General features: G+C 41.2%; 2 protein-coding genes and 1 long non-coding RNA gene across 3 annotated transcripts; 2 read left to right on the top strand and 1 right to left on the bottom strand.

Moving 5' to 3' along the window:
• Window positions 1-1,721: 1,721 nt before the first annotated feature.
• fgf4 (fibroblast growth factor 4) lies at window positions 1,722-9,386 on the top strand. Its single transcript, XM_027010735.3, has 3 exons — window positions 1,722-2,365; window positions 3,445-3,548; window positions 4,291-9,386. The coding sequence occupies exons 1-3, from the start codon at window positions 2,071-2,073 to the stop codon at window positions 4,465-4,467; spliced, it is 576 nt and encodes a 191-aa protein (XP_026866536.1). The 5' UTR covers window positions 1,722-2,070; the 3' UTR covers window positions 4,468-9,386.
• A 282-nt stretch (window positions 9,387-9,668) lies between these two features.
• On the bottom strand, window positions 9,669-20,946 carry LOC113578796 (uncharacterized). Its single transcript, XR_003410796.3, has 3 exons — window positions 20,883-20,946; window positions 15,843-15,962; window positions 9,669-10,797 (listed from the first exon to the last, which is right to left on the bottom strand). It is a non-coding gene; the product is annotated as an uncharacterized LOC113578796 (long non-coding RNA).
• fgf19 (fibroblast growth factor 19) lies at window positions 12,184-17,944 on the top strand. The gene is made up of 3 exons (XM_027012247.3): window positions 12,184-16,017; window positions 16,419-16,522; window positions 17,349-17,944. The coding sequence occupies exons 1-3, from the start codon at window positions 15,804-15,806 to the stop codon at window positions 17,661-17,663; spliced, it is 633 nt and encodes a 210-aa protein (XP_026868048.2). The 5' UTR covers window positions 12,184-15,803; the 3' UTR covers window positions 17,664-17,944.
• Window positions 20,947-20,982: the final 36 nt, after the last annotated feature.

The following is a 20,982-nucleotide window of genomic DNA, read 5'->3' as shown; positions in this document are numbered from 1 at the left end:
AGTATAACAAATCGGTACCAACAATGGACCGTGTTGATCAGTCCCTGAGCCCACATCTAGATACGAGCAAGAGTCCCAAACTACACACATACAGATCAAATGAAGCGCGCAACAAGCGATGCGTTTCTGTGTGCAGAAGAGCCTCACATCGGCAGGCAGCATTAGTGAACCATGGAACTTTGGCAAGGAGGGGTCGCCAAGCGACAGGCTGAGCGCCTCGGGCAACAGCCCGAAATCTAGAGGCATTGCACATTTCGGTTTGATGTCTTTGGGGGAAAAAGAAGGGGCTTCCGTCATTAGACAATGAGGTTTAGCCAGACGTGAACGTGAGAAAACGTTGTCATGCGAATCTTTGTCTCAGAATGAGTAAAGGAACAATTGTACTACAGGGCTATTAGACGGGAATGTCCATACGTGTTTCTTCCTATGTATGTGTGTATGTAAATTTATTCATTCAAATGATATCAAATGCAATATGTAGGCTAAGTAGCCAGAGTCAGCGAGCAACAGACGCAACCCTTTTCAAAATCCGCCACTGTGCAGAGCAATACGTTAAATCCGATACAAATGCTGATTTTAGCGGTGGTTACTACGGAATTGAACATAATCATAAACTCTCATACTTCTGAAACATGGACAGAGACAATACAAGCAGGTCAATCGTATAACTCATATCTTTTTTTTTTTTTAATTAGAAATTTAACTTATTATTAACAAAACTATAGGCCCAATAAAAGTGGTGTGTATAAAGATGGCAAAGATGTTGATGTCGCACTGTGGTTATTCGCTTTTACGTTTCTTCTGAGCTAGAGGACGCCACGCTTGCCGCGGGCCCAGCGAAAGCTTGACTCATAGTGTGACGTTTCCAGCGCACGCACTTTCATATTCCTCAATAAAGCGACTTTAACTTTCATGACTGGACAATCGAAGTGAGCTCCTAAATAGCCAGTCGAAAGTGTCTCTCTGCTTCGTCCTTGTTATTGTTAATTTGCCCTCACAGTGGTTAATGCAATGCTTTTCTCCACACTACATCTCAGACTGTGGCACGCACCAAAACGCCCTGTCTACCGATCTGTTCACTGGATGGAAATATGTAGCCTTGACAAGCTTTTCCCGTTCTATTTTGTCACGGTATTGTTCTCACGGAAAGCCGGTGTCATTATCTTCCTTTTTAAAACCAGTCTTCAGTTAGCATTCGCAATTCGTTTAATTTAACTTTTGTTTTTTCCTGTTATTGTTCATTTATAGAACTGCCTCCTGTCCTACACGGTTGTCTGTTAACTGACTGACTTCCGATTTAACATCCGTCCATACATAAATTATTTGATTTGTGTCTGATAATGAAAAAGCAAACTAAATTATAGCCGGGTTTTCACAAACAATGAATCAAAATAAGATAAGCGTATTGTTTCACAGTCTATTTTTTAACACAGAAGCTTTAAAATCTTTTTAAACGTTTGTGAATGAGTGCGCTTTGCGCACAGCAAACTCAATTCTATTTCAAAGCTATTCAAAAACCGTTAATCAGAATAAGATACCGTTTTTGTAATGTGACACGATCGCTGATGTAAGTCTGTAGTCTGTGATGTTTGTACATTAGTGAGCGGAACGCATCACACTCTAAGCCACGCAAGCACGCAAACACACTGCCTTCTCCGCTACCCACCGCTTGCACACGAGCTCATTATAAGGAATCGGTGGGCGCGGAGTGCTACACATCAGCCTGTGATGCAGTGTGTAGTGCGTGATGTAATTTCGTTGCATATATAAATATCGTCGGCAAGGGAAAAAGCGGCATGGCTGAGCTGCGCTAGCAGACACACTCAACACAACGCTTCTTAACTTCAGTCCGGACTCAGAACTTGGAACCGAGTTGGAAATAGGCACGCTGGAAAGGACATACCCCTCTGAGCGCGACTTCGTGTCGCTCAACAGGGTTATCTGCAGTTTCTCCTATGAGTAAGCGAGTTTGTTTTCGGAATTGTTTTGGGGGCTCTGACACAAAAATAGACAAAGACCGTATCTTTAGTCTGTTTACCTCCTTCAGACACTGACGTGTTGGTCACGAGAATGACTGTTCAATCGGCCCTCTTACCAATACTGGTCTTGGGACTAATTACAAGTTCGGTGCGCTGTGCTCCCTTACCCGGCAGACAGAGCGGCCCAGAGAAGCGACGCTGGGAGACTCTCTACTCTCAGTCTTTAGCTCGAATCCCTGGGGAAAAAAGGGATATCAACCGGGACAGTGACTATCTCATGGGGATTAAAAGACTGCGGCGACTTTACTGTAATGTAGGCATTGGATTTCATCTCCAAGTATTACCTGACGGTAGGATTACTGGAGTGCACAACGAAAACCATTACAGTAAGTTTCAGCATGCCTGTGTGACCTTTTATTTCAATCGACCGCTTTCTTACAACCAAACTTTAATTGTCTCTGTATGAACAGAATTCTCACAAATGGGGAAATGTGAATGCCACAGCAGATACGCAATAGCAATAAAAATCAGGATAGCAACTGAGTGTTCACAAGGGGAACTCTAATGATTGCCTAATGATCTGATGTGTTTGATCTTGCAACGAAGCATTTGTTCCTCTTTAAGTTTTAATATGCTAATACATTGCAAAGCAAATCACATGTCAGGGGTACTCAACATCTGGGTTCTTGAATGGCGCGTTGGTGCTTTCCACACCTCTTACTTGACACAGGTCTGTGTAACGAGAGATGGGCCGGAACCGGGCCAATATCTAAAGCTAGTCCTAAAGTTTGGCCATCTGTTACGCCAGATTAATTCCTTGACCTTGGGCGTCTAATTAATAACCAGCCCAGCTATCGCAATATGCGATATACAGTGAGGACTAAAAGTATTTTTCTGTTCTAACAAACCTTTTTTTTGCTTGCTCTAACAGTAAAGGAGGACACTCCAGAAATGTGTGTAGCCAATATCGATACATAACCAAGAGCTGTTTTGTGTCCCCTTAGACTATTTTAAGACATGACATAAAACTGAAGGGAGATACATTACATACGTTTTCATTACATACACAGTAACCACACAGCGCCTCTATAAAGGGGACAAGACATCATTCTAAGGGGGACCCAGTACATCTCTATTACAAGCAAACTTGTGTCTGAATTTGGAAAAAAAAAAGACACTGAATACCATGCTTAAATAAATCTTAATGCATTAGCAAACTATAATTAATTGAAGGACCGGTAAAAGTAGAAAACCTTACACAAGTGTGGATGCAAATCAGAAGAGGTCCTATATAAGTGTTTGTGAAACGTTTCACTGGCGGAAGGTGTGATTTCCTCCTAGGATGCTCTGGAAGGCTAAATGTAAACACTCAAAAAACTGGATAAATACAGCCGTCTTTGCTAGGTTAAAGATGTGGCTAAGGATATGTCAGAAGGTAATTTGTATTCTCTGTTGTTCGTTGCAGGTCTTCTTGAGATATCTCCAGTTGAGAGGGGAGTTGTGACACTGTTTGGTGTCCGGAGCGAGCTATTCGTGGCCATGAACAGCAAGGGGAAGCTCCACGGATCTGTAAGCGTATGAAATGATTTACGACAGGTTTCCGCCTGTAGATTTTCTTATCGGTGCCTGATGACATATCACTCTTTACTAGAGCCCTAACATCTCCCCTCCTCCCCCCACACACCATACTGTAAAGCCGCTCTGTCCGGCCCATGGCCTGCGACAGACCCTATCCTCGTCACATCTGAGCTCAGTCGTGGCGCGCTTCCAATGCCTAGTTGTGTTTTCATTGTGGGCCGGACAAACCCGGGCTCGGTGGTGCAGTAGATCATTTGGACTGCGCATTCCATTCTTAGCATTGCCAGCCAACACATGCACCTACTGTCCTTCTCAGAGTAAAGATGAACTGGCCAAAAGGGACCACCCAGACTGTGTCTCACCCACACCCCAGTTACACCCCCCCCCCCCCCAACCCTTACCAACCCAAAGAATGGGGCAAAATCCTGACTTTTCTTTATTACCCACACCCTATGGTCATACTTCAGCCATACTGATTCAACAAGCGCTGATCCTTTGAACCGATAGACCACCTGAGATCGATACCTACAGGCGCACAGAGGAGTGAACCGTTTTAGTGTGGCCCTGTAATGGCAGTGATTAGACTACTTGTTCTTTGCATATTCACTCAATTTGCAATGTGATAAGACATGAGCCCACTTTTCCAGAACACCTAAGAGATTGTTTGACAGAACAAACGGGTCTTTGGCTTGTTTCCGAATTATAATGCCCTCGACATTCCTTTCCACCTCAGGTGCAGTTCACTGACGAGTGCAAATTCAAGGAAAAACTCCTGGCCAACAACTACAATGCGTACGAATCCGTAGCATACCCAGGGATGTACATCGGACTTAGTAAGACCGGCAAAACGAAAAAGGGAAACAGAGTGTCAACAGCCATGACGGTGACACATTTCTTGCCAAGAATTTGAACAAACAAGGAAAAGACAGGGCAGTTGACACAAGGGCAGACAGGCAGTGGAACCTCTGTACGATGCACTTTCTACAGAGGTTACACGCGAGGTTAAGTGTATATGTATGTATATATAAGACTATTTATAATTGTTCATTTTATATTTCCTTTAAACTGCCTCTTTGTAAGTGTGAAAACGTTTATTTATTTGTTATTTGTTTATTTATCCCATCTGCTGCTATCAAGTGTTTAATACGTGAAATTCCTACAATGTCCAATGTTTTTTTTTTCTTGCACTGTTTTTTGTTGTTCTAAAATAATGTTTTGAAGGAGTGAATTCCTTGTTCCTGGGAAAGAAAAAAGTAAGTCTTAGCTCAAATTTCTGACTCGTGAAGTCGTATCAAGCCCAATGGTATTACGCACTGGAGCAATTGTCCAATGTCTGGCCTCCTTTGTGTGGTGATGGGGTCTAAATGAAGCAGTATCGGTTTACTCTCAGTAACTGAAAGTGCGGCGTTGGAGTCCTACCCCCAGATCTGTTTTTAGCTCTGCTGGGGGCGGGGGGGAGGAGGCTTTGAACCCTGAACTTATCTGTAGTCAATCTTTGTCAGATCTATAAGGCTCCGGCTAGAGGAAGGCATCTTCTTGACATTACACAAGCAAAAAATACTTATATTAAAGATATGATTATGCGCCGATATGAAAGACAGACACCATATCCAAGCTCCTTTATAAACACATATTTTACAACATGAAGTTTGAGTCAGTCTTTTCTGTGGTACATAGGCCCCCGGCGAAGGTCAGGGAAATATTGCATGATCAAAGATCAGTATTTGTATAAATTGGTAACAAAAAAGCCAGAGTCAGTCGAGTATAGGGCAGGGTTGTGTGGATTTACTTTAGGCTATTGATGCTATATTCTCTTTTATACAACTTTTGACAGTAAGGTAATAGGAGCCATGTCTGCCTTTTAGTCATTCTCTACCTCATTACGCTGTCGTCTGACAGTCTCCTATTCTCAGTTTTGCTGACAGCGAATGTTTTGTGTAGTTTGCCGTTACGCAGCCGGCTTATTGCATCGCTACTCGCTGAAGTCCTGACGGCCACTGCGTCCTAGTCGCTCCTTGTCACGTTCGAGCTATCTTTACCCTGTGATTTACTTTTGGAAAGGATAATCATGGTGGAAATATTTGAAGACAGCTGTTAGACTGCACTATACGCTCACCAGTAACCCTATATTTGTCTTTATATATTTTGTAAATATAATGTGGTGTAATTAGTGAAGTACCAAGAAGCTGCTTTAAGCCAGGTATTCCACTTTGTTCAATATGGCGTGAAGGTAGGCTTACTTTTACATGGGGAGAGGTTTGGCTAGTCCATTTTGAAACCTTTTCCAACTGACCGAGAAAAATCTCAAACGAAGCATTCCTTATTGTTATTGTTTGTTACAGGTACAAATTAACGTTAAAAAAAAAGAGATTTTTTAAAATTTAGTCTACCAAAATAATATCAGGAGAATGTGGACAGGTGGATGGATGGATGCACAGTGGGTGTTGTGAATAAGTTTCACCGACCATGTCAATAAAATAAATCACTGCAACACAGCCATATTTTAGAGAAAAAAAATGGAATGATTTTGGGAAATATTCGAGATTTTTTTTTTTTTTTTTTTTTTTTTTTTTTACAGTATTTGCTGAACTCCAATTTATGCATTGCCATTCTTCCAACTTTCCAAGGCAAACCCATGTATTCTGTCTGGATGCACAAAGTTGTCGGTCTGGTTTGATTTCCCCAAGGCAATGTTAGAGTAGTCTCCCTCATCATATCTGCCCTTTTTACAGCTGTGTCAAACGTCTTTCCAAATGGAGCCGTTTTGCATCAGTATGGATATTCCTTACCATTGGTTGCGTGGTCATCACCATGTGGAACAGATACAAATCGCTGGAGTGGATTTGCTTAAGCAAAATGTGCAGTATCAACATGCGTATCCATGTGGTCTGACAATATAGAGAGATTAGTGAAAGTAGGAGCACATCACCACATATCTGATCTGCCACTTGAACACAATGCTCTACAGTAGCAAAATCTCTCCAAATCTGTTTCAGGAGTTTGTATTTTTTTTTAAATGGACAGTATGGAAATAAACTGTTTCTGTCAATTACTTTATGGTTATTCATCCATCTGCTTGCTGGTTGTTTCAGCATTGCTGGTTGAGCTACTGGACTGACTATCCTTCTGGATTATGAACCTTGCTGCCATTTACCAAATATTGTCTGTAGTTTTATACAGGTCCAAACTTTGTGATGTATGTGCCATGCACATGATGATAACCTAACTTAAGTGGAAGTTAATAAAGCTCTGAACAAAAACGAGCTGTGTTTTTTTAATTCCTCCATTTAGCTGCAGAGGAAAGCAGTGCAGGGCCTTAACGTGCTTCCACAAACCACATGCACAGCTGGCGCACTGCAGCCTAAAGCCTGAGTGCTCATCGGCGGTCCTTGGTCACATTAAATCCCTCTGGGTGCAACCTTAGAAAATAAAAAAAAGAAAGCCTTCTGTTTTGGAAAGCCTAAAAATATGCTCGCAGAATCTGCGGCTCGTGCAGCTAGACTCTGCGTGGGCCTGCCTGGAGCTCCGTGCCGGCACTTCTGCAGGGGTAGCGCTGCCAATTTGCTGTTTGCCTTTTGTTTGCGTTCAGCCAGGGCCTGGTGTGCAGACTGGGCGGTGTGGGCTGCACTGACCGCCCAGTGGATCCTCCCGGGAGTGGAGTCATCCACCCTGGGGGGTGGGGGGGCCTTGCTCAGTACAATCCTGGGGGGGGCTGCCCTTCTAGGCATGCGTTTCTCCGAAAGGGAAGCAGGTTTATAAGTGGAGTGGGCCCTTCCTTCTTTTCAGTGCTGACTAATGAGGGGATATCTCCAGCCTGGTTAAGCAAACCCACATAATATTACCACAGTGACTTCTATTACCATTATATTATGATATAATCAAATTGTATTTGAATTAAAGTTGTTTATAACAGTGTACACTAAAAGCATTCACTAAGACAGTGAGGCAGATGTCACACCTGCCATGAGATTTACAACTCAATTGCCTCCTTGATCGGTGGAATTTCAGCATCAGTGAGTATAAGCTGGCAGGCTTGTCTCTATTTATTTAGCTCAGCATGGAGAAATCCCTGCAAAGCTCTGAAGTCTCTCTGTCATGTTAATGTCAGCTCCCTGAAATCTCACTGTCATGTTTATGTCAGCTCTTGCCACCAAATGGACAACTGAAATAGATGTAGGGTCATCAGTTCTCTGACAGTGGACTTGCACACCGACTACGGTGACATAAAACCCCAAGCTCATACTGAAGAGTAAACTATGGTGCAAATGAAATGGGTATTTAATCATTACAGCGGCATAGAAAGGAAATCACAGCAGTGTTTATTTCTGGGGGGGAAAAAAAACACTTTTGTAGGACAAAAGCTGATTTTTTTTCAATTTTTAAAAATTAACATTCCTCTGGTAGATGTCTAGTAAAATGAATTCATTGCTGAAGAGCAATATGAGTTCTATACCAAATAAACATCTCGCCACAACAAAAGGGCAGGCGTAGTGAGACAGGTGTGGTCACTTAATACACAAGTATTCCTGGCCATAAGCTGGAGCTAAATGGAGCTCTGTCATTGCCTGAAAGAATGACGGCTTTCTGCTCCAATAAACAGAATGTATGAGGGCTGTAAAGGCCCCCCTTAAAATAGCTGCTCTGCTCCACCTACCTGCTTCAGCGTCATTGTCTCCACCAAATAAACATTACTCCACCTCTCGAGTGCCTCCTCTCCATTAAACAGTTTGCTCCAAAAAACTATCTTTATATCATAACAGCTCCTTTCAAGCTCCTCAGCACAAAGACTTCACAGAGAAGGCCGACAGCTTAACGGCTCACAACAATGCGTTCGCTAACAGGAAGCGTATCGGCTGGTATTGACTGGCTGGTGATGGGTGCTCTGGGCAAACAGGCCAGACGCTTGAAGGGTATGGGGGATACAGGGAGGAGGAAGTACTGGGCAGTGAAACGCCGGACAGTGTTTTATATCCGTTTACCACACCTCTGTATCCTTGTCTCTGTGACAATCATGGTGGATAATGTGGTAGAGAGGAAACATACGCCAGGTCTGTCTGGAATACAATATCATAGCTTTGCATTTCTCTCCAGACCACACTCATCTTAGTGTGGCATAGTCATGTCAAACATGAATGTTTGTAACTTTGAGGGTTATTATTAACAATTGTTAGCAAAGTTAACTATTAATAAACAGTTCATAGTTAGAGAGTAAAAGTTACATTTACAGCATTTAGCTGACTCTTTTTTTTATCCAAAGCGACTTACAATTATTTGAGCATTTGCAGGTTTAGGGCTCAGAGTCCCAGTAGTGACAACTTGACAGTGGCTGGGCTTGAACTGGCAACCTTCTGATTACTAGTCAAGTACCTTAACCAGTGAACTGTAAAATCAATGTGTACCAGTGAATGCAGTAACTGCAGGCGAAAGCTATAGATTCAGGTCAAACAAACTCAAAGGTTACCTCAGCAAAAGGTTACTTCCTCCACACAAGTAATTCTGTATTTCCTGTATACTTACTGCCTCTATATCCCATTCACTGTAGGGTTTTATGTTCATTATTTATTTAATTTCAAACTGACTTATCGTTCTACTTATTGCTGCAAACATTAAATGTATTTTGGGATTTGGCATGTGTTAAATATAAAATGTCTATGGATCGTACTATTTTCTTCCTAAATTTATCTTAGATAGTTCACGTAGGTTCCAGTCTCCACCTGTGGGCGAACTCAATTACTGGATTGGTTTTCCGATTGTGGATCATTTCCGATCCCTGTATATAAATAGGAGAGACATAACAGCAAAAGCCTCATCCCAGGAAGAGAAGTAGCATTTGTGTTGCATGCAACTGAGGTAGGTGTCAATCTTTTATACTTTAAATAAAGAGTTTCCTATAGTGATATGTGTCCCTGAGATTCAAGGTGATTAGTACGGAACTATCTATCCACGGATGTACTTCTCTGTATAGGCTCAGCTCATTGTTAGCAGGAGGATGAGAGCAAATAGGAACATTTTCCCCTGCATATCAAATATTCGTAGAGTGAATTGGTCAGCATTTTTCCTGTCCCATTAAGAGAAGTAATTAAAGATAATTAAATGTGGTTAAACACACATGATGTTTCCTAGCCCTATGAAGTGGCACACAAACACACGTGTGAGAGAGAGAGCATCACAACAAACCTGATTTTATGGTCACCTTTAAACAGTTAATAACTCATTTTGTCATTTTTAGTCATTCGGAACAGCTCACGTTGCCAAGTTTATTAACTGACAAGAAAGGAATGGCAATATGATTAGCACAACAAAGTTGTTTTTTTTTTGTTTTTTTTTTGAGGTAATTAATTTGTGACAGAAAATATCAACAAGCACAAACAACAGATGAACATGTAACTGGGGGGAAGAGCTGAGCTCAACCAAAGCAAATCAGCCTTGTGCCTGAATTCAAATCTCCACACCTGGCCTGAGCCACCGCTCTGCCACAGCACCTGCTCCACCCATGAATGACTCTGCCCAGCTAGTGCTAAGTCCTACCATGACCTTAAAACACCTCTCACCATGCTCTTCTGTAGACTGCCACTGATTTACAGGAAAAATGCCACGTCCATGTGCTTTCCGGAAATCCCGCCTCTTCGTGCAGCAACTGTTTCTGATCTTGACGTGATTTTGGAATACTATATTGCTGAACATGACAATCTGAAAGGCTCATCCATGTTTCAGCTCGTGCAAACACAGCATTGTTCAGCCCGGCGTCCACCGTGCAGGTGCGCCTTTTCTGCCCGTACTTCACAGCGAGGTATGTTTTTGCGTGTTGCTGCGGATGGGGAGCAGAAGGAGGCCCACACCCCCAGCAGCTCTGCCCCAAGGGCGTATTTAGAGCGCTTTTGCCCCGAGTTCTGTTTGTAAGGGCAGCTGCGAGGTGTCTGGGACACTCCAGATGTTTGCCCATAAAGACAAGGCACTTCAAAAGGCTGTGAACATCCTCCCGCCTCCCTCCCCGGCATTTCGCCTTCACTTCCACCATGTTTGCGTGCTGTGGCATTAGTGGAGGGGAAATGACATCAACCTTCACTCTGTAATCATGCAGGCGACTGGCCGGCGTGGCAAGGCCTGCAGAGGCCGAGGCAGGTCCGCAGGGGTTGAGGCAGGTCTGCCTGCAGGTCTCCGAGGCAGTCAGGCGGAGCGCTGAGTCTCCCAAGCAGCCGTGAGCTTTCCTTTGGGAACTTGAACTTGACTCAGAGGTCCCCTGGTTAACAGAAAACATGCATCAGTTCACACTGCTTTCAGCCAAACTGTACTGCTGCACACACAAACCTTTGAGGTCATTGTCATATGTGATCAAGTGTTCGGCAAACAATTTACATGCGATGGTTATACGACGAATACTTCTTTAATTATTCTCTCATTACCTTTCTATTACTAATTTATTTACTAAATAATCATGCCAGGTTTGCAACGTGGGATTTGTCAAAAGACACTATGCTTCTGGTTTAGCTTGAAGATAAAGAAGTTGGAGCAAGATCCTAAGTGAAATTACGACATTAAAAGCACTCCAAACGTGGCACTAATCCCCAAAGCCATTAGCCCAAGCCCTTTAAAGAGCAAGAGAGGGGATTTCACATGTTTTTAATCAAACATCGGCAACAAAGTGGATCGCGGTACACCAAGGAACAAGAGGCTCTGTAGTCAAAACACGGTTTGCAGCTTCAAAGTGCACAGCGAGCGCCTGCATACACAGCCCTGATGAGACACTGGGTGGGCAGCAAGCAAGTACTTCAGGAACCTTAATCGGTCCCGAGGGCATAACAGCACGCACACTCTGTCTGTTGAGTTTGCATATGGTTCTAGTGACAGTGGGTTTGGGAGGTATGGTAGGACGAATACGCTTATATCTTAATACCAGTCAGACAGTCTTTCTTTTGTTTCAGGTTCTTATTAGGTAATATGGCACTGCAGACATGGAGGGAACTGTGGTGTAAAGGGGTCTGACTGAGATTTCCACAAGAGGGCGACAGATAGAAATGAGTGTCCAACATAGCACTTCTTGATATTTTGCATTTTGGTGCCATTTCAAAACACATTTTGCATTTACTGCAGCTGTGTTGTTAAATATAACATTGTGTAATTTAAGTGATTTTTATGTATAAAATAGAGGAGTCAAATGTGTCTCACATACTACAAGAGGGCCAAATTATCCGAGGAAAAAGATAACGCCATGTTACCCTTTTTAAATGTTAGTGTCATTAAAGAACAATCACATGGTCTTGGCCTTCTGTTTGCTGCATCATTGTTTAGTCACAGCATCAAACTGAAAAGGAACCAATTAGACCACATAAGTTACTTTACATGTCGGACCCATAAAAAATCTGAATTGTGAAACAAAGCTGAAGAATGACATGTTAAATGTTCAGCATTACATCATAAGTGTACCATAAATGTACAAACACTGGTTAGTTTTCTTTATGTAACCCTGAACACATCCTATTCCTATCATGACCATGAATCTCACATGAAAATTCAAGACATTTTGAAACTCTAGTGTTGATGAAATATCCGCGAATATTTATCTAAATCAACGAAATATCTAAAGAGAAATGTTTAATACTCAAAACTAAAGAGTTATCCAGTTTGCTTCAATGTGAAAATCACAGAGATTAAGGGCTATTGACTAAGATAATTTGACCGAGATATTTTGGTAAGTGAAACATTTAATAACAAATTAGGCAGTTTTAAAGTAAATTAATACAATAAAAATGAAAAACATAACAACATATTTGTGATGGAGACAGTCAATCGAGAAGGAGAAATGTGTGCTGGCACTTTGACCTGGCGGTCAGGGCACATGTTTGCAGGAGCTGGGTTTGAGACCAGCCTTTGTCACAATATTCAAAAATGTCTTGGAATATCTTTTTTTATGGGGGGGCTATAAGATGTGTGTTGAGGGGTGGCAATCTCCTGCCACTGCACGTATTATCACATTGTCATAACACTAGTCATGTTGTAACACTGTCAGTTCTGTCAGGGCCTAGCAGGAGTCGAAGGACTGGCACTACATAAACAGGCAACATGTATTTTTCTCTTATGTACATCAGAGTACATTGTTAGAAAACTTCAAGAGGAATATATATCAACCCCAAAGTAAACACCCCATGTAAATGTCGTTGTTTGCTTTACAGATGATCTCTTAATGTAACTGTGTCATTGTGGACTACTCCAATGCTCTGACATCGGTCTACAATAAAAACTGAGATGGCTGTGTGCTTCCCCAAATGTATCCCAGCAGTACGCACTCCAATGAGCAACAATGCAAAAGCAATGATTAAAAGAACCACAACCCTATCTGCACATTGGATATTTGTCTCATGGAGGGCAGATATAGCCAGGAAATGAACTCTTGGTTCAGTGGGTCATTATTGCATAATCAATTACAAACAGTTGAATTGTGCTCTGGCCAATATGATTGCAGACAGCTAACATTTTTCATGAATGAGCTGAGATCTTGAGTACAGAGGGGCAGATGAATGGAGGTGCTGGTTCTGAGCGAAAGCCTAACTGGGGCAGCGCACTGTGATGCCTTTGTCTGCGTGCAGAGATTCTAGCCCATTTCTGGGGTAAAAGGCAATGATCGCATGGGTCAGCACTGTGACCGAGACAGGGTCAAGACACATTCAAAATTTTGGACACACAGCACTGTCCAGTCTAGTCTAGTCCAGTTTCAAAGGAAGTATTACAGAATTGGACAATTCTATTGTGCATAGATAAAAGAAAATGATGAGATATTGTTCAAGGAGTAAAAAGACATCAACAGTAAAGGAAATGACTCAAACTAGTGATTACACAATGAACACAATACAAAATGGGCAGGGGAGAACACTTTTATGAAATTTGGCAAGGACTATATTCCGTTTTGTATACTCCCCTAAAATGTTGGACATAAATTTAATACACAGAAGGCAAGGATCTACTGTCAATGCACAACACTTTGATGCAGTAGCCACAAAGTGGAACTAACCAATGGCTTCAACTGATATTAGCTTGTAATGACACTTTATAAGGTTAGACAAAAGGTCTGTGCTTTTAGCCAGAGCCAGCAGTTAAAGCGAAGGTTTGAGACTTAGGCAATTCAAGGAATTCAAGTTCCTTAAAATGCACGAGCCTCTTTGTGGGTGGTGAGTCAGTAGTATATGAGAGCAATGCTAAAGCCCCATCACTCCAGCCAAACCTAGACAATGTACTGGGATTCCACTCTGGACCCCACACTAGATGGCCAAACCAGTGTACCGTTTTTCTTTACTCCAGTATAACAGATTGAAGCTGTGCTATGGCTCCGTTTCATGCCAAAAACTACAGGCACCTGGGTTTATAAACATGAAAACGAACTCTAAACATGATTTGTCCTGTTATAGCCCCTAATGCCCCACATTAACATGTGCAAACCTATTAAAATGACTGACCGGGCAGTTATTCGCCACATGCCCTGCGAAGAGGAGCAGTAATTTGGGATCAGGCTCCTCCAGATTGTTTATGGCAGCATCTCGTATAAAACTGGATCAGCATCAGGATCACGATCAGGTTTTATTGGCAGAGCATGTTCACACATGTAACTCTGAGCAGTACCAATGAAATTTGTCCTTGGTTACACAGTAGCTCGAAATACATAGAAGATGGGGCCTATATGAACTCTATGCATGCATGACAGGCTATATGTATGCATGTACTCTAGCAGTGGTGTAGGTTTCATTTCAACTTTGGGGTCCCCCACACCCGAACTACGCCTGTGTACTCTAGGATGAGTGCAAAACCACCTGTTGCTGTTACTGGGCGTAGGGATACTCCTTTGACAGTCGCAGTTTTCGACACCAAAGTGTTACGAGAACAAAATTTTAATCTTGTGTGTACTCAGGCAAAACGGATATTTTACTGTGCGATTGGCACACATCACTGTTTAAGAACAGGAACAGAAAGATATGAAGTAAAAAGTGCCGCTTATGCCAAGACACCAAAGCGCGTCCAGGGAGTCAGAAAGATTGTATCTTATATTATTACGGAGCGCCATCTATTGACGCTTGCGAGGTATGACGGAAGGGATTTGACCTCCCTTTGAGTGGCATGTGTCGTGTTGGTAAACGTGTATAATTAAGAAATGCCCCCTCCAAATATTAGTCAGATAAAAAAAAATAGAAATGCCCACAAGCGCTTTCGGCATCAACAAATGCTGAAAAATGTTCTTTTGGTGTAACCTGAATGGTTCGCACTGAAACCCATGAGCTGACCAAAAAGGGTGAATTTTCATGAATGAAATCAGTTTATAGTCTGTTGTTTATCTAGCACTGGGCTCGAGAACTGTGAAAAGGTACCACGTGTAAAGCAAACAACACTGTGCTGCCAGAACTAGCCGTGCAAGGGCTGCGGAGCGCGTTGGTGTAGTTACACATGCTTTTGCACCAAGCCCGCCGGGTCTAAAGTACATTTTCGTTTGCAGACTGCGCCCCCTCTTGACGAATCTCGACAAGAAAAATGTGTTTACGTTTTTTTCCCCCCCCGGCATATTCTCGTGCTCCGTGCAAATATTCTTCCCTAAAATGTTTTAATAAACAATTTTTAAAACGCCCACCGCCCTATCTCGTAAAACTGCCCATCGTGCAAGGTTATACATACGCCATTCATTCATTCATTCATTCATTCATTCATTCATTCATTCATTCATTCATTCATCTATCTATCTATCTATCTATCTATCTATCTATCTATCTATCTATCTATCTATCTATCTATCTATCTATCTATCTATCTATCTATTTGCGCGTTACGGTTCAGGGCTGCAAAAAAGGAGAAAAATCATAACTCAAACGTCTAAAACACTGCTTCGTGGTCAGCATATAGACTTGTACTTAAGAAAAACTAAAGAATAACATATTGCACAAGGTAACGTACAAGCCGCGCTATAGACTGCTTATAGGACCAATAAAGGTGGGGTTTCATCAATGGAGTCTTTTCAACTGAGGGGCAGTAAGGGGTCTGTCGCAGCCTAAACCACCATCTGTTGGATGTCCAGAGGGTGTGTTATGATCTCGTTCGCAGAACTGCCAAAAGGGGAAAGAGCTTATCGATTGAACTGATAAGACGGGGACTTAAAAAGACCAGATGCACTGGGTTATGCCAAAACAGCGAAAAGTTCTGTAAAAAGCCCAAGAAACTGAACAAACCACACAGGCTGAACATTAGGCCGTGCGTTTACAGCAATATTACAATATGCTGCTCGTCATTTTGATTGCCTTGTGCGGGAATGACCTCTTATTTAGCGCCGAGGTGGGATGCCTCCCGTTGCCCGACTCCGGCCCGCTTTTGGCCAATGACTGGGGAGAGCCAGTCCGACTTCGGCATCTGTACGCAGCTCGACACGGACTGCATCTGCAAATAAATAAAGACGGCAAGATAGGAGGATCGCACCTGCAAAGTTCTCACAGTGAGTAGTCCATCGCATGAAATCATACATTTAGCGGCATTTAGCGGCATTGCGTGAGCTTTCTGTACTATGAAACCAGGCTAAAAGACACAAAACAGGAGCGTGTGTTAGTAAGTGTGTTAGTCTTTATATTTATAGAATTTCATTTATTTTCATCATATTTATGTAATGTAGCCTATCATTAAAAATCTCCTTGATGTGCAACAACAAAGTCACAATGAAACAGCCGTTATATTGTGAGCTTGTCTTTGCGCGTCATGTATAAACCATGGGCATCCTTATTTTTAGGTTCATTCGTAAATAAGAAATGTCACATTAAGGATTCCCATATATATATATAGTAATTGGGAAAGTGATTTTGTCTCCGTTCTGTACAAATGACAGTATGATAATTTTTGCAGGTTTGGTGGAAATTCGCACCGTTGACACTGGTTGTGTTGTTATCAAAGGAGTGGCGACCTCCAAGTATCTATGCATGGAAGCGAACGGAAGGCTGTATGGATCGGTAAGTCATTAACTGATTACTAAATTGAATTGTTTTACTATAATAATTGAGCATGATAAATAAGAAATGACAGCTGTAATTGGGCTAATTGGTATACACCTATGGTGGTCATGAAAAGGCAACTATACTGTACTCGGACATTGTAATTTTTTGAACATATAAGGATGGTTACTGGCTGTATTCAAGGTTTTCAATATTTTACCCTAAAGCGTTCACTCCTAATAAACAATTGCCCAGCATTCTAAGGGCAAGCCTAACAACATAAATAATTTATGTTTTCCAGGTTTTCTGTGGTAGGTTTTTTTTTTTTGGGGGGGGGGGGGGGGGGTGTTTCAAAGTGACCTCTAAATAAATGGCTAGGAACATACAAGAAAGACTGAACACTGAATAACAGAAAACTAAAAAGAGAAAAGCATTACTATTGCAATTCTCAAGTAGCCTTTTTTTACAGTGTTGCTCAAATAAACATCCATCCAAATGTTTTTTCTCTTCTAAAATAATGTAAATGAACAGAGCAGTTAATGGCTGTAACTGGGATGTATGAATTGTTCCCATTGATATCAGAATTCATCCTGCAAAACTGACCAAATATGCTTAGTGACGTTGCAGCATCAACCTTTGTCCCCTGCTGGGTACGTTTGCATAAGTTAAAACCTCAATGAAAAGCTACAGGAAAAAAAAAACCTTGACTCCTGTATGTGCTGGGCCAACCTCCATCAAAGACATTAAAGCAAAGCACTGATAAAATGAGCCTAGGACATTTGCACAGCGTGTGGCCCTCTGTGTATAAGAAATGTCATTCTTTTTTTTTTTTAAATTTCCATAGCAGATCTATGTGAAGGAGGACTGCTCCTTTCTGGAGAGGATTCTGCCAGATGGCTACAACATCTACATCTCAGGCAAACATGGGACGCTCGTGAGCTTGGGTGGCGGCAAGAACCGACCCCAAAGTGCTCTTTCACAGTTCCTGCCCATGGTCAATACACTGTCACAGGAGCCTACAGACTACAAACCGAGAGGAGTGCACTTTCCAGTCGACCCGGAACAGGACCGTCATTTAGGTTTCCAAGCAGACGGCATGGAATCGTTTGGGAGGATCTCCCAAATTGTCATTCAAAGCCCCAGTTTTAACAAAAGATGAGTACAAGTCTCGCTCCAAGAGTTTCAAAGGAAGTTTCATCTCTAATGTGGAGGCAAGAGTGGGAACTCTACCAGCCTGTCCCGAAAGTGGAGTCCAGAAGCACACAGGAACTCTTTTGCTAGAAACAGAATAATTCATGGACTGTGGCAAGAGGGGGATCAGGTTTCCAAAGGCCAATTTCCACCATGGACACACAGAGGGACACAGAGGGACACACATCGAACAACCACACGCTGATGGTAAATCACTCCAAATGCTGAGGACATTTACTAAACTATCCATTACGCACTTATATCTACAGCATGGAGACTGCATTGTGATCACTGTTTGTATATTTTTTAAATGTTTGCTGTATTTATTTTAAATAAATATATCTGAGATATAAAAAGTGTGAAAGTGCAGCTTATTATGTCTCTCAACAGTCTCTAATGAGGACTTAACCTTTAATCTCAGAGCAAACACTAATAACAGTAAATTACTTGGGCAAAAAACTATATATATTAATGATATTAACATTAACAAGCATCATTTTATATAATTTTAATTTTATATTTTATATGTGTGTGTGTATGTATGTATGTATGTATGTATGCATGTTTGCGTGTGTGCTAATAATCAAATCCGCTCAGTCCAGGCAAAGGGTTCATTCAAAACTTTATGGGGATCACTATACATGGAAGTAAAGTAGTAAATGTTAAACTGCAGTCAGCATCAAAAACAAACCTTTCAACTAACATAAGCTAAGAGTTCAAGAAATGTACTAACAGAGATGTGAAATCAGACAAGCCACGACTATTCAAAGATGAAAATGCACAAAACAGAAAACCCTATATAATCAAATGCAATTTTATCCATTAATTTTCCCCAAATGTGAGCTAATGTCAAAATTTCCTCAAATTCTGTCAGCATTACTCTAAAATGATAACTAAAGATTAAGGGGGGGGGGGGTACTTTTGGACAGACCAAGGCAGTCTCCCAGTCTCCCAAAACACAGCCAGTTGTATATATGACACTGAAATGGGAAACCAGTCAGATTTCCTACAACTCCAACAAGAACTGAAAATGGGAATGGAACAGCTCCAAGGCAAATCTTCAAAAAGAGTGATGCATAAGCATCTAACTACTATTACTAAAGGTGTTACCCAAAAACATTTATGGTACTTTTCGGTAAAGTTTTCCAACATTTATGCTCATCTTAACAAGATGCACTGTAACTGTTAGAGTTATTATTATAAATACTTCTAATTTAAAACATTCTATTTCATAAGAGCTCAGAATAAAAGTTACATTCTGCATCATTTAATTTCTAAAGCAAAACGTTCATATATTCAGAATATTAATCATTTTTAATGGTATTCCAAACAGAGCACAGTTTTGGTATTCCAAAACTGCAGAAATAGTTTACCCCTTACCCTCAGACTGAAATAAATGAATGGCATGTAGTCTCCATAAGAAACAGTGATTGTTTAACAGTGTTAAAATCACATGCAACCTACTTGGTGCTTAAGATAATTGTAATATTCGTGTAAATGTTTCTTCCTGTCTCAGAAAAAAAAAACATTATTCTATATAAGACTATGTAAATCAAAGCTCCCTCTCTTTATTGCAGAACTATACATTACCAGTTTCCCACTGAACATGTAGCCACAGTAAATACGTTGCCCCATTCCCGTTTGTTCTATGGAGTTATGGCTCCCTCCACTGGCGAAACATATAATTGCATGGTATATTTTAAATCTATGGCCTAATAATTTTCGCTGCTGGGCTTGTTTAAGATTGATTAAGAAAATCTGCGGGCACAAACATACTCTTTACAGTCACTTGTTTTCATTGTGATTAATTGCTCTAGGGAAATGTCTGGCAAAGCACCTGGCGATTACAAATGGATACAGGTCCTAACAGCCTGTATACCCCGACTACAGATGTTGTGAATTTCAATCCATGCCGTCAGCTACACGCACTTTTTGGTGATTTACCCACTCTAACACATCTATCCTGAGCCCTCGTTTAATCTGTTGAACAAGGTTTACGGACAAGGAAGGACATAAAATTGTGCAGCTCAGAGTATGGAGACTGAGAAACACTTTAATGGACAACCCCAGTTCCAGCACAGCTTCACTAAACTAAAGAGGGAGCAACCTTAGCTGATGTTTATTATTGTTAGGGGACCTCGGAGAAAATCCATAAGGCAGTGTTTCTATCGGGTATCCACTAAAAATAAATATCATTACTAGAACATATTACTTCTAGGACAAGTAAATGACGGTCTACTGTAAACTATGTACAGTACTGATCTAAGCTCCCGAAGGCAAACAGTAACCATAATTTTAATATTTATTTACTACCGTAAGTAAAATCCGGGGTGGATACGGTAGTACATTAAGGTATGGATAGAATATCTAAAAACTATAATCAAGTAAAGTTATTGTCACGGTAGTGGGTGTGTAGCCAAAACGATATGAGAAGTAGTAAAATATACTAGGGGAAAAAAACTACTTAAGTACTGAACTATATGCCTTTGGATAAGTGTTTTTATTATTGGGGATAGTTCCCTTGAACCCACAAGTACCTCACAAAAGGCGCAGCTTTATTCAGGCGATGTAACTTTCCAGAATGGATTATATATATATATATATATATATATATATATATATATATATATATATATATATATATATATATATATATATATATATATATATATATATACATATACATATACATATATACATACATACAGTATGGGCTTCCTGAGTTTGCTTACTCTCTTTGCTTACTCATATTAGACTTAGAAAACATTTTGGGAAAGAACCCACTGGCCAGATGCAGCCTACCAATACAGCATACCACATGGGGTCTAATTAGTAAGGCGTATTTATCTTATTCAGCATGCATTTGGAGTGTGGTCGAACAAGGTTAAGTTTCAAAAGGTTTTGGCATTGCTACTTTAGACTTTACTGTGCAGAGGCCATATTTGATTAACTACATCATCCGTGAGGAAAAGGAGAGCGGGAAAGGAAAAATCCCGAATAAGCCTGCGGGAGCCAAGCAATACTACAATTTTGGCGTTTTCATGGATTAGTGCATGAGTAGGCTATTTCCAAGACTGCGTTGGACAATCTATGAAGATCTATACAATTCAGAAAATCTATAAAATTCAGAAAACATAATTAATAAGGCGTGCTGCAAGATAGCAACGACACTCTATAGTTTACTTACCATTTAAAGTAAAAGACGGCTCATTCCGAAGCGTCTGTGCCCAAGTCGCGCAGCGCTCATTAACTAATGGCCGCGATAATAACCGCAGGCGCTCCGCACC

This window comes from Electrophorus electricus, chromosome 3 (assembly GCF_041902795.1).
Source record: "Electrophorus electricus isolate QZ-2024a chromosome 3, ASM4190279v1, whole genome shotgun sequence".
NCBI classification, from domain to species: Eukaryota; Metazoa; Chordata; class Actinopteri; order Gymnotiformes; family Gymnotidae; genus Electrophorus; species Electrophorus electricus.
This window is presented reverse-complemented; position numbering and strand designations above follow the sequence as displayed.

Excerpts from the sequence above, each read along its gene's own strand:
- fgf19 (XM_027012247.3), top strand. The coding sequence starts at position 15,804 with ATGCTGCTCGTCATTTTGATTGCCTTGTGCGGGAATGACCTCTTATTT. Across the intron at positions 16,018-16,418 it reads GCACCTGCAAAGTTCTCACA|GTTTGGTGGAAATTCGCACC; the intron begins GTGAGTAGTCCA and ends TAATTTTTGCAG. Across the intron at positions 16,523-17,348 it reads ACGGAAGGCTGTATGGATCG|CAGATCTATGTGAAGGAGGA; the intron begins GTAAGTCATTAA and ends AAATTTCCATAG.
- fgf4 (XM_027010735.3), top strand. The coding sequence starts at position 2,071 with ATGACTGTTCAATCGGCCCTCTTACCAATACTGGTCTTGGGACTAATT. Across the intron at positions 2,366-3,444 it reads GCACAACGAAAACCATTACA|GTCTTCTTGAGATATCTCCA; the intron begins GTAAGTTTCAGC and ends TGTTCGTTGCAG. Across the intron at positions 3,549-4,290 it reads AGGGGAAGCTCCACGGATCT|GTGCAGTTCACTGACGAGTG; the intron begins GTAAGCGTATGA and ends TTTCCACCTCAG.